Source organism: Streptopelia decaocto (genome assembly GCF_964273445.1).
Source record: "Streptopelia decaocto genome assembly, chromosome: 4".
Classification (NCBI taxonomy): Eukaryota; Metazoa; Chordata; class Aves; order Columbiformes; family Columbidae; genus Streptopelia; species Streptopelia decaocto.
Window position 1 is genome coordinate 4,371,788 of NC_138658.1, and position 19,141 is coordinate 4,390,928.

At 40.8% G+C, this 19,141-nt stretch overlaps 1 protein-coding gene across 4 annotated transcripts in view; it reads left to right on the forward strand.

Moving 5' to 3' along the window:
• The first annotated feature begins 314 nt into the window (after positions 1 to 314).
• Positions 315 to 19,141, forward strand: part of RAP1GDS1 (Rap1 GTPase-GDP dissociation stimulator 1) — an 82,206-nt gene continuing 63,379 nt past the window's right edge. For all 4 annotated transcript variants that reach the window (XM_082051623.1, XM_082051625.1, XM_082051628.1 and 1 more), the window contains exon 1: positions 315 to 533. In XM_082051623.1, the coding sequence (XP_081907749.1) occupies positions 530 to 533 (4 nt within the window). In that variant the 5' untranslated portion in view covers positions 315 to 529. The remainder of the gene's footprint in view (positions 534 to 19,141) is intronic.

Sequence of the window (19,141 nt, forward strand, 5' to 3'; positions counted from 1 at the left end):
GGATGGGCAGCACCGCGGGGAAAGCCCTCCCGCCCCTTCCCTCGGAGGACCCGGGCAGGTGCGGGCTGCGGCACAACCGAGGAGCCGCCTCACCCGCCCGCGGGCTGCGGGTGTGTGCGAGCGGGGCGCCCGCAGCCTTTACTAACGGTGGGAGCGGTGGCCCCCGCTCCCTTCCTACGGGGCAGCCCCACCCCGGCCCTGCTAACAAAGGAGGCGGGGGGCACGGCTGCCCGCGGGGACCCGCCCCGCAGCGCTCCCCTTCGCAGCCGGGGGCGCTGCTGCCCGCGCCGCTCCGCCTCCTCCCTCCGTGTCTGCCCGCCCTTCCCCGGCGGCAGCGGCAGCAGCGGCGGGGCGCCGCCGGGCGGGCGGGGTGTCGCCCAGGCGGCCTTGCCCGGATGTGCTGCCCTGACTCATAGCGGCCCCGCACGCAGGCTCCGCTCCGCGCCCGCCCCGCTCCGCGCACACGCCTCCCGCGCCAGCGGCAGCAGCAGCAGGAGGGGAAGGAGGAGGCCGAGGCTGCGGCGGCACCATGGGTAAGTCGCCCCAGCTCCGCGCTGTGCAGCCCCCGCCGCCGCCCCTCTGCCCCCGGCGGGCGGGGAGAGGCGACTGGTGCGAGTTCCTTATCGGCCGCCTCCTTCCCCTCCGTGCCGTAGCCTGGCAGGAGGGTTGGGGCTCGCCGATCCCCCCCCTGGCGCTGCCGTGGCCGCTGCTGGGCCCCTGCGGCGCAAAGTTTCCGCGGCTCCTGCGCTGGTGCTGGGCGGCCCCTCCTGCCGGCTCTGCCCGGCTGCTCAGCCCCGCACGGCACTCGCGGTCCTGCGGCTGAATTCAAGTGGGTTAAAAGGAAAGATAAATTTCCCCGAGTGCGAAGCGGGGGGTTAAAGAGCAAGGAGTTATATAAAGCACCCTCAGGACGCTTTCCCAGTTACGGTTTGCATAATGGAGACAGTTGGGGTAATGCGTTTAGGATTATTTTATGATCTCCGTTCATTGTTTGTGGAAGACACACGGATCCCCGTGTTTCTCTGGCTTTTAAAAGAGCATTACTCATGCCTACAAATGCAGCCATATTACCTCTGCCTTTCTTATCTTAAGATTGTGAATTAAGTAGTTTCACGTTGATCACCACTTGCACGGAGCTTCCAACAAATGCCATGTGAATCTAGGAAGTACAGTATTTGATTTTTCTTTACGGAGTGCTCAGTCCACCTTGTCCCCTTGCACAAGCTACAGCTTTCCCAGTATTAAACTGCCACCATAAGACGGATTTTGCAGAAATCTGTCTGTAACGTGAATCCCAGGGATGGGTTAGGAGTCCCACGTGTAGCTGCCAAAGACCCAGCCAGCCTGTCAAAGGTGATGGTGAGATCAAGGCTGCAGATCCCGAGCGCAAAGAGCTGTGGTTCACAGCCAGGGTAAAGGAGGTGGCAGTTCCTGAGTTGGGCTCAGGGGTTTGACATCAGCACTTCCTGTGGCCTTAGGTAAATCAGTAGTTTCTTTGCAGATCACATGCATCTTTCACTTTTAACTAGAAGTTTCCATGGAAAGAAGCAATTGCAGTGCCTCAGTCTTTCTGGTTGTGAAATGAGTATGTATACTTATTTAACTCCTTTAAAGCAATGGAGAACCCTTGGGGAATGGTTCAGATTAGAAGCCACCAGGGTCAGGTATGAGGAATAACTCTCAGATTTTTTCAGAATGAGGTAGAACTATAACAATGTAGTTAGTGATGGTCTCTTTTTTTCATGTGGACTGAAAGAACAAGACACCAGGATTTAGTTTGCCTGTGTTTCCCATCTCCATTCTCAAAGTAGGACTATTAATCTCATAATCCTGGTCAAAGTCTAGTTGTAGCTCTGTTTTGGCTTCCAAAAATAAGAACTTCAGGCCATCAGCTAAAACCTGTTCAGAAAAGCCGGAGCAGAATGAGCACAGCGCTCCTTTTTAGATGACAATACACTTCAGTTGCAGGCAAGTTTGTAAACAGCTTGAGAATCTGCTACAGCTTGCTGCGTAAGTAAGAGTAGTTATAATTATTTTCAGGAAGGCTGAAATAATTTTCCTGTAGAATCTATCAGCGCCCTTCCGTAGTTGCCCAAAGAGCACATATCAGGGCCTGATTCCCCTGTCTTTAAAATGAAGGCAAACCCACAAGTAGCCCCTTGCAGTAGATCTTGTTGCAAGTGGCAAAGACTGAAATCTGTTTCACCTCAGCTGGCAACTAACAATGACTTTCCATGTTTAAGATCTTATGTTTAAGCTCATATCATCAATGCACTGGCTTCCCTGATTCAGCTTATAGTATTTTTTTTTGGTAACACATTGCATAAAAGCTGAAAATCCTTAGGGTTAAATCAAGGATTAATTTATTCTTCCCATAGCCTTTATATCTTTCTATAAATCGCCTTCAACAAACAGGCACTTGTAGCAGAGTGCAGTAATGTCTTGTGGTTAGCCATATGGTCTATTCTGTATTTATGAAGGTTGGTATGGTATTAGCTGGTTTGTATGCTAATGATATAAAACGGAAGCCCAAGCAGGTATATTCTAACTCCAGTCAAAAGATTTCTGTCATTAAAAATACTTGTTATGTATATATATGGTTCCGCATTATCTTTACTGTATAGAAAAATCTCTGCTGCCACTCTGCTTCCAAATGTGTGTTCCTCCCTCTGAAGACATTATCATGGCAGTTGTTTCCTTCTAAAGGACAGTGATTTTCCTCTCGCTAATATCAGTTCTTTCCAGAATTATCATTTTTATTGCTTGCATGTATAATTTTTAAAGTTCTGTCTGGTTACAGTTTAAACAATATTCAGCTCTTGGCTTTGAGTGGAAAGTTGCCTTAAGTACTCCTGGCATTAGAGCACTTTGAATACTTGAGCTGACATGTGCACCACCAGTGCTTCTGTTTTTATAAGAACAGTTATAGGTTTTTATTTTCCAATTACTGCTGCAGTTTCACAGGGAATGGCCCTTTTCCCCAGTCAATTCTTGTTTTTAACCTCAAAAAATAACTGGTATAGTCATGCAAACACACCGTGTCAGATAAAATCTATTTTGGAGCATTGGCCCGGAGAGGTTATTGTAAGCAGGTGGCAGTTATTCCACAGATGTAGATCAATAACATTAAAATCAGGAACTCGGTTACATGTTGACCACTCAACAATAATCCATTGGCCCCAAAAGATGGAGAAACACCATGTATGACAGTTTGTGTGCAGAATACAAACACAGATCGCTTTTTTTTTAGTGCCTTGTATCTGTTTGAAGTGTTGATGTTATGATCTGTTATAGTGAAAGCTCATAAAAATATTCTTCTATTTTAAGGCTCCTGGTTTTGTTGGCAAGAAATAGGAGGCAGCCTCTGCTCTGGTGAAGCTTAATGCATACTTAGGTTGGGCAACTAACTGCAAAAGCAATGTGTTGGAATCTTTTTGCAATACCTACCAGTAATAGCACAATGATAAGAAATACAAGGTGCACAGGCTATAATGTAGATGGATTTATTTAAGTACTGTCCATTTAGCTACACTGTTGTCAAAACAAATATTTATATTGCTCCTCTCCCAATATATTCAATTTCCCCTCCCAGTTTCCCTGAGGAATTACAATGTGCAACTATGTAGCAAGTTTTGCCTCAGTTGTCAAACCCAAATCTAAACAACCACAGATGAGGGTCTAACAAGTCACTTTCACTCTTCAGGACATGGGTTTGTGAAATAAAGAAGGCAGGAGGGTGTGAAGCTTCAGGCATGGCTGTGTGCAATGTTGCTTTTGGGGAAAATAGGGATAAACTGGCCTGCTTTTTATTAAAAAATGCAATGAGTAGCCTCAGACGTGAGAGGAATGAAAGCTAATGAAAAGAAGTCTTCCATCTTGAGAGCTATTTTACTAGTTTTGCCACAAGAGATGCAAGTCAGCCTAATAAACTGCTTGGAAAAAGAGATACATCAATTGCACAAAAAGACAATTTTTAATTAAAGTTTTTGCTAAAACAATGAGACTGCTAACAACATATTAATTCCAGCCAGCCAAAGTACACCAATTTAAGCCAGTATAAAATGTTGTATTAGTGTTTCCTAAAAAAAGAGGCTGATTTTAGGAGAAGTCTTGTCTTTAAAACACAGAAAAAACTACTTTTACATGGCATCTCTTTTGCTTCAGTGATGTTACTCCAAGTGTGCTCAAAGCAGCCAGAGAGGTGAGGTTCGTTCTGACTGACCTTCCTTAATGAGCTCCTGTGCTCAGGCCAATATTTGTGATCTTTTTGTTATGATGTGAGACTGAAACCAAGCGATTTTGTCTTTAGCTTTGGGTTAAAGGCTTCATTGACAAGTGTGTTTCCAGAGAACACAATATTCCCAGGTAGTTTGAGGAGTCTGTGAGGAACATCTGGCTTTCTGCAGCGTCAAAATAGAAGTGGAAAGAGAAAGGGCAAAGGAACAGCTGAAACCTTGAAGGGAAACAAAGCTGTGATAATAGAAGTGAGAAAGCAACCAAGACAAGAGTAGAAGGGAACAAAAATCTCTTAAGGGAAATGCATGAAGGGAGAGAAGTACTAGAAACAGAGGAAAGATGGGGATAATAAATGCATGAATGGAACAACAGAGGACAGAAATAGGAGAAAAAAATTAGAAGCTCTGTGTTGCCCCCTCCACCCCCCCAAAGAAAAAAAAAAAGGTAAATAGTTGGGGTATGAATGCAAATAAAATCAGATAATTTTTACTTTAAGTACCATTTAGCTGCTGCTGACAGTCCTTGACAAGATGCATGCTAATTTTCTATCTTCCTCAAAGCTGATTTATTCCCTAAAGTTCTGAGAATTCAATTATTTATAAATACGAAAAAATAAATAAAAATATCTGAACATAAACCGGCATTTGCTTAATAAAGGGGAAGACAATGTCATCGCTGTTTGACAGAGGAGAATGCTGTGGAGGTTCATCTTTGGCATCTGTCAAGGAGGTCGGTTGTTATCCCTTCCTAACTCTGTCACAGGATGCCGTTTACGTCTTAGGGTGACAAAGGGACATTAAACAGTGACCCAGTTATTACATAAGAGAAAACTCACTTTCCACTGTTGACTGGTCCACTGGGGTCTGTTCACATGCTGTGTGTTCAAGAAAACGAGCATCCCTGCTGTGTCGATGCTGTTGGACGCATTACGTTTAAGATTCTAGTTTGTTTCCAGATTAAAACAGATTAGGAATTAAATCTAAATTTCTGGAAATTAGAAGTCTTAAAATGTTGATGTGTGTTCTCTAGCTAATGGAGAAACTTTTCTAATGACAGTTTCGATTTTAATTAGACAAGGAGCTTTTCCTAGTAAGGGATTTTATAAGTAGCAGCTTTCACTGCAAGGACAGTCTCCCATGGCCTCTTGTTGTTAAATACTGTCTAGCAAAATGTTTCTGTTTACAGACTTTAGTATAACGGCAACAAGCAAAATTTGTTTGGGTAGAAAAAAAATGATTGTTAAAAGCCACAGACTTCTGAATGTTGAATTTCCTTTTAGTGAAAAAAAAATAGCTGATGTATATTGGAATTTATGTGCACTCCAGATATGCCTAACAGAATTTGTAACTCTGTGAAACAAATGGCTGTGGTTCAAGGAGCCTCAAAGCTGCGCTCAGCCTGGTGACACTTGTTCAGCCTGAGAGTCGCACAGTTCTAGTTTAGGGAGCTTTTTGCAGCTGTGCAGGAGCCCTGCTGATCTCCTGCCATTCTGAAGCTGTAGTTCAAGTAGATTACAATGTCAGCAGACACTCAGAAGAATTTGTTGAGTCTATAAGCCAGATAACTGCTGTGCATTTAACTCCAAATAGAGTCTAGACTTTAGTGCAGGATGCTTTGGGACCTGCAAATACAGTATTGACTGTACAAGTGTGTGCTGGCAAGGCACGTGTCTCTGAAATATCCCTGACTTGAAGCACTTTCAGATACACCTTCACAAATTCTGATACAAAATGTCAGGGAATAAATATGTGAGTGGCTGAAGTAGTTGGAGTTCAAAATATGCATAAATTGAGACAACACGGATGCCCGTACAAAGCCTTGATGGTCTGTAGGGTGCGTGGGGTGTTTGGCTGGGGAGGTCTGTGCGTTGCTGAGGACACCCTGCATATTTAGAAATGCTTTCTGTCTTTGATGTTGGACGTGACAGTCCACTGACTTAAATTAATGGGACTGTTTTAGCATTTCTAGCTTTAAATGTAACCTTACAAGTACATGTCACTTTACAGGGCCAGTAGTGTACCTGTTCCCTTCTCTAGCCTTGCTAAATTCATTCCCATATCCCTGCTGGATGGAGGAATCCCATTGTGCTTGCAATTGACAGCACCCAGTACCCTGAAGGAATAACTTGAGTTCATTACTGCCAAATAGCAGGTTGTGATACATGAAGGCTTTGCAACGATTTCCTTAAATCAAAATGCTGTTTTATTTTGACAGCAGGAACAAAGCATGGGAAGAGAAAAAGGATTTTAAAACCAAAGCGGAATTGTACACATCTTTCTTATCTAAATCTTCCGCATCCACAGAATGTTTAACTTACCTCTCTTGGGCTCCTGAAGTCAGTCTTCCTAGTCCAGTGCACTTAGTAATAGCATCTTCGTATCTATGGCCCCTTCCTCAAGCCATCGCCTGATGTGCACACTGGAAGTCACTGGATTGCTGGTCTTATTAGGACCCTCCTAAACTACAGTGAGCAGTACACAGGGAGTGAACGTGACTATCAGAAGTCGCAGCGCTTCCCTTTCTCTCTTCTTCTTCCCTAAGTAACTAGTAGCCGTTATTTTTCCTCCCTCTTCTCCTGTGCTTATGTGTTGAACTGAGTTTTAGGATCAGGGTGTTCTGTTGGGGGAAAAAAAAAGCCCAACCACAACAGAACACTGCTCTGTAAACACATTAATTGTAATACTGTCTGATATGATTACGTGAATTTAGAAATCCATTAATAGGCTTGATACAAGTACATTTTCTTCCCATCCTGCAAAACCTTTTGGACAGTCCACTTTCTTACCTGGTTCTCCATGAAAATCAGGGAGAATATACAGACATGCTGGCTCCTGCCGTATGGAATTAGGGAAAAAAAGAGGGAAATGTTGGTGATTGAGGGAAAGAGATATAACATGTACATAAAGGATTGCTGACAGGAACCAAGCCCATTCAGGGTGGTTTTGGTTTGTTTTAACCATCACAATAAATGTTCCATCACCCATTTACAGCAAGACAGTGCTTCAGTCCAATCAGAGATACTAATGAATACGTTTATGTGCAGCAGTGCCCAAAATACAGTGCGCACTTTCCAGGCAAAAATCCACACTTCTCTATCTGATGTAATATTGTACTTATTTTCTTCAAGTCTATTCTATTTTACCTAAGAATCCTGTCTTCTTCTTTGCACTCTCTTCCACAGCCATGCTGTTCCTCCAGGCTTCTTTATTCCATTGTCTGGTTTTCTATAACATTTTCCTCCCCTCTCCCTCCTCCAGTTATCTGTTCCTTTCTGTCTTTCCTCCCATTTCCCACTCTCTCTTCTCCTGTGGCTCTGTCTTTATTAATTAAATACCTGACAGCTTCTTCCACCATTTACCCATATTTGTTAGGGAAAGGATTGAAAAACTAGTGCTCCACTTTGTAATTTCAGGAGCTGAAGTGATTTTTTTTTTCTTCTCTTCAGTTAAATATCAGTAATTTAGAACCAGTTTAAAATCATGCATCTGTTTTGCATAGTGTACTTGTACAATAAGTGAGAATATATGGAAAAAAATGTATCTTGTAGGAAAGAGATTGCACAGAATTGGGCCCTATTCATTTAAGTGCTATTTATACAGCATCCTTGTACCCACACAAAGCCCACACTGAGAACCGCTGAAGTTGTTGGGATTCTGCTTTTCTGACTCAGCTGTAGTAGAGCTTAAACTGTCCTGTTTTGGTGAAACCATGTAAAATGGGCATGCATCGCCCCAGCCTTTCAAGATGTAGTAATATTGGCTCTCCAGTTTATACAGTTGTGGGAAAAATGGCAGATGTTGCACCAATTTTGACCATCAGAACCACTCTCAAAATGGCTTTTATTCAAGGTAAGATGCTATACTAATATGTAGCATCTGAAGGAACTTGCAAAATGAATAAAGAGCTGTATCCTATGATAAAGAAAATGATTTGGTGAACTTTATTTTTCTTAAAAATTGATGAATTATATAGTTTGATATATCAAAGAAGAAATTAATTTAACATGGAGATAATCATATTAAAACATCCTCCTGTAAAAGGAATAGTAAGCACGATGTCATAAGCTATTAATATACATACAGTGACCTTTGTTCTATCTTGTAGCAGCATAAGGAAAAAGAAAACTGTGTTTTCAGAAACTCGCTTTGTAGTCATTAGGTGATGGCTTTCGATGCTTTCTGATATTCCCAGAAAATGTTAGGAGCCCCTCTTTGCGGGACTGCCACACCGTGTGCTTCTGATGACACATAAATGAGGCCACATCTGGAGTACTGTGTCCAGTTCTCCCCGGTTTAAGAAGGACAAGGAATTACTGGAGGGAGTCCAGTGGAGGGACACAAAGGTGATGAGGGTTCTGGAGCATCTTTCTGATGAGGAGACTGAGAGAGCTGGGGCTGTTCAGCCTGGAGAAGAGAAGCTGAGAAGGGGATCTTATTGATGCTTATAAATATCTCAGGGGTGGGTGTCAAAAGGATGGACCAGACTCCTTTCAGTGGTGCCCAATGACAGGATGAGGGGCAACAGGCACAGACTGAACCACGGGAGGTTCCATCTAAACATGAGGAGAAACTTCTTTGCTTTGAGGTGCTAGAGCCCTGGAACAGGCTGCCCAGAGAGGTTGTGGAGTCTCCTCTGGAGACATTCAAACCCACCTGGACACCTTCCTGTGTGACCTGCTCTGGTGGCCCTGCTCTAGCAGGTGGGTTGGACTGGATGATCTCCAGAGGTCCCTTCCAACCCCAACCACTCTGTGATTCTGTGGACGCTTAATACTTTGAAGGCAAGAATGTTGGAGAGAAACAAAAAGCAACTCAGTGCACTTCTTCAGAATGCATCTTCATCCCAGAAATGATCTGAAGCGCTTGTTTATCTTTATGAAGGCCATAACTTCTCCCTTTATGAGGAGGCTGAAGGCATCACAGTTCTTTTTGTGGCTGTTGAGAACAAGGTAAAATTTAAGAGTCTGGAAGAGACTGGAAGAGTTCTCCTGTGAACATAAAAATTGAGTTCAGTGCATGTACCCAGTCCAAAACAGATGGAGAGAAGTGCCCTAGATAATACAGCACTTAATGTTAGCAAGGAGTGGCCTGTTTGACTTTTTTTTTCTTTAAGTTGATATTAAATAGGATTTCTGATAAAAAGTGACAGCTGTGGACTACTGGATTGTTTTGACCCTACTTAGCTCTTCCAATTCTGAATAATTTTTTGTACTTCAGTGATCACAACAGGAAGGTGTCACTTGGAAGCCAGCATACTTAGCAACTATTCAAATTAAACTGCTTGCTTTTCTAAAATCAGAAATGGTCATCAATAAGCCAGCATTTTTGGCTGTACATAAAGAACTTGCCGGGTTTTTTGAAAGCTGGCTAATAGGCACATTTTACAAAATGACTTAATATTTGGCAGGTTTTTTGAAACACGGGCTTTTCTGTTTGACCCTTTTTGTGTCTTAAAAAATGAATAGACGAGCCTCTTAATTTTTTTTCCCATTACCAGAGATTTAGTTCTTGCAATCAGAAATAAGCAGAGGAGCCTGCCTGCAGATTAAGATTAGACCCTGTTTGGACAGAGATGTAACTCTGAGATCAAGGACTATATATCAAACTTGAAAATTCAGGAGTTCTTACAAGCTCCTGATTATTTTCCTTCTTTCTTCTCTCCAGATTCGTGTACTTCTTGCAAAAACAGCTGTTGTAACAAAACAGGCCTCTTCTATTTTTGTTCACAATTTGGAATTTATATATATATATTTTTAAAAATATATTAACAATTTTTATTTTCCCACCTATATTGTTGGCCTCTCAAAGAACAATCAGAATAGCTTTTTGATGGCTGCCATGGTTATCGCATTTATATAACAGTAGAAGATTCTGTATTTCTTGGGCTTTGATCAAGTAGCTCGTGTTGGACTTCGGTGTTATTTTTTAACACTTTCAGAGGCTCAGTGCAAGTTTAGAAGCCAAATCCCGCGTGTTTACGTGAGCTTGCTATTCTGCTCTGTATTTGTGGAATGATTTGGTCCCCAGAATTCAGCATATCGTTTGAATCTTTTCATTCTAGAGGCTTCTGCTGCCTCACCTCATGCAATCCAGGGGTAATGAAAACCATCAGACAAGAAAGTCTGGTTGCTTTGGTGTGAAAGATCTGCATGCTCAACACAGAGCTTGTAAAGAGGCATTAATCTAATGAAAGTAAAACTTTTTATTCAGTGTTGAGACATGACTTCTTTAAATTGGATACAGCAAATTCAATCAAATGACAGGTTTAAGTGTATGTTGTAGTTTTAAATGACTCTGTATTGCAATGCTTTAAGTGACCTGGTTGCATAGCATTTAGAAAGGTAATCTGTTGAAACCAGCTTTGCTGCAGAAGCCTCTGTAGTCAGCTTATGACCTCAGTTCCCCATTGCCCTGCATTACGCATAAAGTGACTGCAGATTTGATTTAAGATGGTAATTGGGCCCAAATTGTTGCTTTTATATTCTGCCTGGGCATAAATGACCATAGGATAATGGGTAATAAAGCGATGGGTAATAAAATGATGCCTTCATGTTTGAGACGGCTTGAAGAAGTCTCGTTTTTAAATACTCATCGTGGTTTAGTAGAATGAATGGGTTTAAGATCTGCATATGGTTTTGAGGCTGTGGTGGCTCACAGCTGGAAAGCTGCAGATGTTTAGTACACTGGATAATTTGTGACACAAGGGAATTAGGAGTTGTATTCTCAAAAGACTGGTCGGTTCGGTGTATAATGGATGTTGGACACAGATGAGGAAATCAGACTTTTCATGCATTACAGAGAAAAGGTAGATGGGCTCGCCATGGGTTACAAACAGTTATTGATAAGGTAAGAGCACTGAGCTCTAGCATTTAAATGTACTGCAGTAGGCTGCTGTTGACCCAGATACATATGTAGGAAATAAGTGAAAACTACATTTTTACCTTGAACTCTGAAATGTGAAAGTAAACAAATAGCTTAACAAGTGAAAGGCACACTATGCAAAATAAATATTGGTTTCATATATGTGAAAACGTTTGCTCCTAAACTGTGGTTTTCTCGTGTGACACTGTATTGTTAAAAGAAGATACTGAGGTGCAAGATGTGTCACAATGACAGCTAGAATTAAAAAAAAGCATATTCAAAGGCCTATGTTCAGACGACAAATCTTTATTCACCTCAAAATGTAAAGTTTCTAGGTATTTTGATAATTATTTCATTATATACATACGATCTCCTAACAATTAATAGGCTGGGAAGTTCCCAACCACTTGTTTTAGTAGGAGTGTGGAGAGTTAATACACTTTTATGCTTCTACTACCCTGTTTTCCTGAAAATAAGAAAGAGTCTTATACAATTTTTGCTCCAAAAGACGCTTACTTTTTTACATGTATAGCTGCCTGGACACTATTTAAATCGACTTTTTTAATGAGCTGTAACTAGGGCTTATGTTTGGAGTAGGACTTATATTTCAAGTATCCTGGAAAATCATGGTAGGTCTTATTTTCGGGGAAACAGGGTAGTAAAGAGTTCACAAAATTGCTCCGTGTCATGTACACTGTCATCTCAAAAATTTTGACTTTTTTTTTTTAACCAGAAGTCACATTTTTAGTCCTTTTTTTTTTAATTTTCAGAGAGAGAAATAATTAATAACCTTTCCTCAGTATTAAAATACAGCTACAGAAAGCAAGCGTCATTCAAGCTCTTTTTGTTTGCCTTTATAACTGAAGACCACATAGCAAGGGAATCCACTTTATCTGTTCTTCATGTTCTAATCAGATTGTTTTGGAATAATATGAAAGAATTACCAAATCAAGATAACTTTGCATGATACTCAACAAGTTGCTTTTTCCCAATAACAAGACATAGCCTAGAGGATATTTTACAGTCACAGTCTGTGTTCTCATATGTGGGAATTCAGTCAATACCAAAAATACATATACTATTGGGTAAACACAAGACAAGGATCTCACAATAAAAACTAACAGTAAGGTAATGATTTTATACATGTAAATAAGTTCTCTCTTACCTGTGTCTGAGGATTTTACTTCTTGAGCCTCAACCTGTGGCATGTTTTGTAGAACAAAAAGGTGTTCCTTACCTGTTTGGAAAGAAAAGATCTGGTATGTAAGAGTTGGATAGCTGGAAAAATCCTGATCTGACTAATCCAATCTGCACTCTGTCGATTTTTAGTAGGACCAAGCAGTTACATTTCTATCCCACAGAACGACTTGGACGTACCTGTAATAAAGGTGTCCTACTTGGAGGCACTGTAATAAGCCCTGTGGTAGAAACAGTGAAGGTGTTTTGAGCTGAAATCATGGAAGAAGGACAGAATTGTCGTTTGAAAGGATTTTGAAGTAGGACCGTTGCCAGCACTAGAATTGGGTCAACTATGAGTTTGTGTAGCTACTACTTGAAGTCTCCATAGTGTTTGTAGCATCCTTCAGGTTGCTGCAAGGCCCCCATAGCCTCCTCTTTGCCAGACTAAAGGAGCTCCCCCTGCCCTTACATATCATGTGTTGTGGGTACGTGCCCATTCTGGTAGCCCTGTTCTCTTTGGTTTTCCAGTATCCTTTTTGATCCGGGACACCCAGAACCAGACAAAGAATTGTGCGATACACCAATCCTGCCAGGCACCAAGCAGAGCCTTGATCTGCTGGCCACAATCCTAATGTAGACGATATACAGTTTGCTTTATTTACCTTGAGAGCACGCTGCTGCCTTATGTTTGACTTGGCATCCACTGTAGCCCCCAGGTCTTTTCAGCGGTTTCTTCCCAGCCTGCATTGATGCTTGGGGCAATTCTCATTGTGCTTAGCTGCTTATTTCAATGGGACATGAGAAAGGAGAGACACTTCTTTTATCTTGTGCTTATAGCTGAAACATTAGCAATTTTCCTGATAAATATTGCTTTAAGGATCAGTTGCTGTCTGTATTAATTAATATTACCTCAATAACATTCCATATGAGGTTTTTTTGTGTGTTAATAAAATGGAGATGGAGGATATTAAACCTGATAATGCTTTTTTATATTTTTATTCTTATATACATCTTCTGGAAGTAAATGGAATGTGGCCAGCAATAAAGCTGTGCTGATCTATGCCTGCTGATACGAAAGCATCCTGGTCTTTCTCATTTCATTAAAACTCCAGCATACCAACAGTAGTTAAAATTGGCAGCAGCTTTTGGCTTGTGCATAATCCACACATTTACTCTAAGAAATGTGTCTATAAGCTTTGCCCCCATAATGTGTGGCAACTTCTGAACTATTCTCTACTTCCACTTTCAAGGGATCAATTATAATCGAGAAAATAAAGTTTCAGAAAAGCATAACTGAAAATCTTAATAGGAGGGATTCTTTTCTCAGCTGTGGTCCCTTTGTGGTGAGCATCTGTGGGACTTATATATGCTGACTGAGAGAAATTTCCTTGGCACAAACACTATAAACACACGATACAGAGAGGACTGTGCTAGTGCTTAACGTTGGTGCAAGATTCCTAGTGGAGGATGGGCTAGGGCACATTGTTGGAGTTTGCAGACTATGGACAGACTGTTGCAAAGATTCTTAGTGTCTCTTGACTGTCAAGCAGACCATAAATAACTCCTCAGGGCACTCAGTTATGCTAAAGGCGCCAGCGTCCTTGTTACACACAGGAGCTGGTCAAGAAACCACCTCTGAGGAAATCACGGGTTTGCCTTCTGTCTCTGCCTTCTGAAGTATCACTGCATCTTTCAGCCCTGATGACAGAAGTACTGGCAGTCAATCAGTGGCTCAGTCCTCTAAGAGTCTGTGTTGGGTAGTTTACTGCTGTTAAAGTCCAGTATAATGGCACAACTGCAGAGATTGAGTTCTCTGAGACAATGACTGAATGTGGCATAAAATAAATAACGTTAATATCCTGAAATACTTAGTGCAGTAGAAGTTTCTCTGTAGACGCGTGTTTGGGAAAGACTGCATTACAGATATGCTCTGGATTTTAGGTGCTGGTTCCCAGTGTTGCATTCAGAAACCTGAGCCAGGAGTTTGGGCTCTCGAGCAGTGCCTGGAGAGTTCAGAGAACTACTGAGCTCAGCAGGAAACCACCCATCATTAATACGAATACCATTTTCTGATCAGCACAATTTCTGCGCCTGGCATTATTTCTTAGAGGTGGATGCCTGCACCTTTTCTATGAAAGTCTGAACCTTCATTCCTCCTTCTTTTCAAATGTGAATGGAGGAAGAGGCACAAGTGGGTTACTACCTTCACCTGTTTTTTAGAAGATGGAAGTGTTTAGTGCCAGCATTTCTTCCCATGACTGTTCATTTGTTGTGTAATATAAAATATATCTCAATAGAAGAGGTAGGTGGTGTTTCAGTCCAAAGATCTGATACAAAGATCTGATTTGAGTATGTTCCTGGGAAATTGTGTTTAAATCCTTTCAGCCAGAGGATAGCATTTGGTTTATTTTCATGTTTAGGCTAATGTGCAAAAGGCACTTAAACTTCATCTACTTTCTGTTGGGCACTAATGCTTTTCTCCAAGTCTTCCTATGTTGCCTGTGTGTACTGGGCACCTTTGAAGAGAGGCTATAGAATAGTCACTGCCTCAGAGATCCCAATAAGGCTAATACATGAATTTGGTTATTAAGCTGCCTGAGAGGACTAGGAGAGTCCTGGATTTGGGCTTGAGCTGAATGCAAGTGGAATTTTCAAAGGAAAAAATGTGAAATTCCTCCAGAATTTGGTGACAGGTAGATGGGAGGTAGGTTTCCTAGAGTTCACTTTGTGTATAAACCTGATTTTTTTTCTCTCTTGTGATTTAAGATCTGCTTGATCATCAGAGGGGTAAATGTATTTAGGAGTACAGTGGACATTCTGATTTGGGGGCTATAACATTTGCAGCTGTATCCAGTTGTCACAGAACGTTGTGAAACCATCCCAAGGACTTGTTTGTCTTTCCCAATCTGCTGTTAGCTCTGCCCGTCATTCGTGAGACCTGCAGGTTGTATGCAGAGCCTGACTCCTTGCAGATTCTGCCAATATGACTCTTTACTTAGTCTGAGAGATGGGTATTAAGCAGCGAAAGCAAAGCTCTCCTCCACTTTGCAAAACACTCAGGTCCTGCTTGTGGGGGAAACAAATGACTTGCAATTTATATGTAACAAGTGGCATTTTGCAAATGTTTTTTGTCTTTAAAATATGTATTTCTTATTGAAAAAAAAAATCTCAGTTGCCCTTTTTATTGGGCTTGCTACAGATACATGTGCTTGGGAGCATTTCACTTGTTTTGGGGGTGTTGTCCAAACATAGTTGATTGCAGAATGGGGCATTAATTGACATTTAAGACATATAAAGTAACCTTTTCTTTTGAAGAATTTTTTTCCCTTGGTTTGCACTGTCAGACTTTCTCTCTCCAAAACCATATATTCAGTGGACCCATATTGCATCTTCTCACTCATTCAAGTGTTCGTCATAGTGGTTTGAAGTAATAGATGAGGCCTATAACATTTGGGTTCTGATTTACTCGGCTGTACATACATACTGTAATGTGCTGTCTCAGAACATCAGCATCATGTTTACTGCATTGTCGCTATTGTATAATTTTTACTTAATAAAGCTCTTAAATGCTGCGCAGAGGTTAATGATCACTTATAACTGCAGCAGTCATGCAGAATACTAGGGGAAGTTTTGTGGAAATCTTTCTCTAAAATAGGGTTATATTAAGCATTTTGTGCACCGGTTTAGTTTTTCTGTCTGATTATGCAGTTTTATGTCAGTCTCACATGAAAACTCAGTTGAATCCTTTTCCTCTAGAGAGCATCTGAGCTGATCCTATCACTGCAGTGTTTTTGTTGATGCTCTACATCTTACGCATTCCTAAGTGAGACCAAATAACCGCATTTATAGGTAAATATTTATCACTAGAGGGATTAACCACAGATGTCTACTAATCTTAGCAACACCAGGTTTAAGGCAGTACATGATACCTATAAAAACAAACTCTAGAGTACATTTTGGCCCTGAAAGCTTATAGACGAATGATGCTGACAACCCAGTCTTCAGTTTACAATATACTCCAAGGCATGAGGAGACTCTCATACTCTTATCAGCGCTTCTGTGGTTAAAGGAAATTTTTGAATTATAGGTTTTAATGATTGTGTTTTCAGGAGAAAAGGCACATTCTTATGTGATAGTCTTTCCCTCCCTTCCTTAGGACAAAAATGTTTTGCTGACAGTAACTTTAGTAGGAGAATACAGGCAAACAAGTAGTTACCACCACATGAATTTTTACTTATAAGACATAAAGGGGTTTAAATTTGCAACTGATCTAACAGACTTTCACTGAAAACCAAAAAACATACAAATGGCAGGTCACTTCCATTATAAGCTTGTTTGCATGTACTCATCACCTTCAAACAGTATATTTTCAGGGCTGAAAGCTTTCCTGCATAGTTTGCAATTATCATCTAGCTTGTAATTAAAAGTAGTGATTTTTTTTTTTGTCATTTTGGGGAAAATTCTAAACAATTTACAAGCAAATTTTAAAAGAACAGCACAGACCACTCTTAAGAATTAAAATCTAAGGGATACGTGCCTTTTGGGACATCATTGTGAAGTCCCTCAGTCTGACAAGATGCAGAGGCTGCATCTCCCAACCTTCTGCTGGGACAGTATTGGGTTAAACTGCAGTTTGCATAGAAAGAACCGTGGGGACAAGCATCGTACATCAGCTGGTTTAGGATATTTATCTTGTCGAGAAGGAAGATGAAACTTGCGTGTTATTGCATAGCAGAATGTTGTATGGCTTTTTCATTAGGAACAGCTAAGCTAATTTCATTTATAACTTTTTAAAATCTGTTTTTAATGCTAAGGGAACTCTATCAGCACAGGACACCGTGGGAGCAGCTGCCATGGAGAAACTAAAGCCCATAGCTGGGCCAGGAGTAAGTGGGTTGCCAGAGTGCTCTGATCAACCTTGAACTTAAAACTAGCTGCTTGTAGATCCAGAAAACAATTTCTTACCTTGGAAAAGGACTGGGAAATTCAAGTCTCTGTATTTTGAGAGTTTTTAAAGGGCTTATCATTCAGAAAGATGCTTGAGGTCCAGATTTCCTTCTAGAATGGGATGCATTTGCAGGCAGCTACGACAGTTTATATCCCGTAATCACATGCAAACAGACAGTAGCAAAACAAAGAAATGTTATTAAAGTATAAAAATGTGAGATTTCAATCCAGGAGTACAAAAGCAGATTACATAAAATGTTAGTTTTCATTGACAACTTCATTTAACGTGCTGAGACCTTTAAAAACGCAGCACTAAGTAATAACAACACATACAGAAACATTGTTATGTTCTGTTTCTAGGTCTTTTATAGCCTTTCATTCAAGCTTTGCAGATTTTGCTAGATTAATCTCTATTTTTCCACTGCTCAGCCCTGTTTTATTTTCTGTAGTAGATCGCTCTTTGGATCCTAATCATATATGTTAAGGCTTTGAAGACTGGAGTAGCTATTTTTAATGAAGTCCACAACCAAGAGCTGAAAGAGAATGTCAAATCAAAGATCTTTCTATTCAGATCCTTTCCAAAACTCTATTTTGTTGAATTACCCACAAATGATTTAAAATAACAATCAATATAGTCTATATTTTTACAGTTTTATTCCCTTTAGTATCTTATTACATGTCAGGACCTCCAAGCTTTTATGCACGTGTGGAACTAAAGTACTAAAGTACTCCACTAAGAATGAAAAAGTTACTCACAGAGAATTAGTGACAGAATAAGGCCCTTATACATCATCTCAGTGCTTATCCTACGGACATTTGAGATATAAATTAATCCCATCGATTTACAGGTTTTATACTTGAGATTCAGCTAAAAGATGTTGAGGGATAGGAACAAGGAGGGAGCGTTATTAAACCACTTCTTAGAACTGAAATAGCATTTTTGTCTCGCTGTATAATTCTCGCATCCCAGACAATTGATCCTCTAGCTGGGATTCTGGTGGAGCATTCAGTATTGTTTTACCTGAGGCTTTTAACTCAATATCGCGCAGAAGTGGATCAGCTAAATTAGCTCTGCCAGCCTTGCAATGTTTGGAATCCTCTCTGCTGTGGCTATGACTATGATTCTTTTAGTATCTGCTTAGCATTGAAGGCTATAGACTGGGCCATGCAATGTAGTGCTCTGTGGTTATGATGTATACAACCTTGCCAGATAGACACACAAAAAATAAAGTCATTAAGGACATCAGAGATCACCTAATACAGCCTCCCGTGCCAAGCTGGGCTAACTTGGAAGCTAGATCAAGTCACTTAAATAGGTTTTTTTTAATTGGAGGAGGGTCGGTTTTTTTGGCAAACGAATTTTGGTTTTCCGAGGCAAATTTGAATATAAATTACAGTGTAGAATTTATTTTTATCTATTAAATACACAAAGTTTAGCACGGTAACTAGAGAATAAATCTCTAACTGATTTTGGCACTAAAAGGTATATGCTCAATGTATACTGAGCGTAGTACCCATCAGTTGCTGAAATCTCATTGCTCAGAGTGGTTCTTGAGATTTGTTTCCCCTGTGAAGATTTTTGTCATTGAATATTTCTTTAATGTGCTGTCTACTGTGACTTCAACCCACTGTACCTACTCCCATTCCCTTGTCTCTGAGCTCATTCTTACTGTCTTTGTAGTTTTAGAACCATTAGGCACTAGGTTTTCACCTTCACTTTGTATTTGCCTAATAAGGAACTCAGAGCAGCAGTAGACTGAACAATCCTAAACGTTAGAAAAAATATATAAACCCAAGCAACAACCCAAAGCAAAACCTCAGCAGTTGACTTTCAAGGTTAAGTTCCAAGTTTACATGCAAGTAAACTTGTTAGAACCCAGCCATCTGTGTACTATTAGGTGCATATTTGACAACAACCA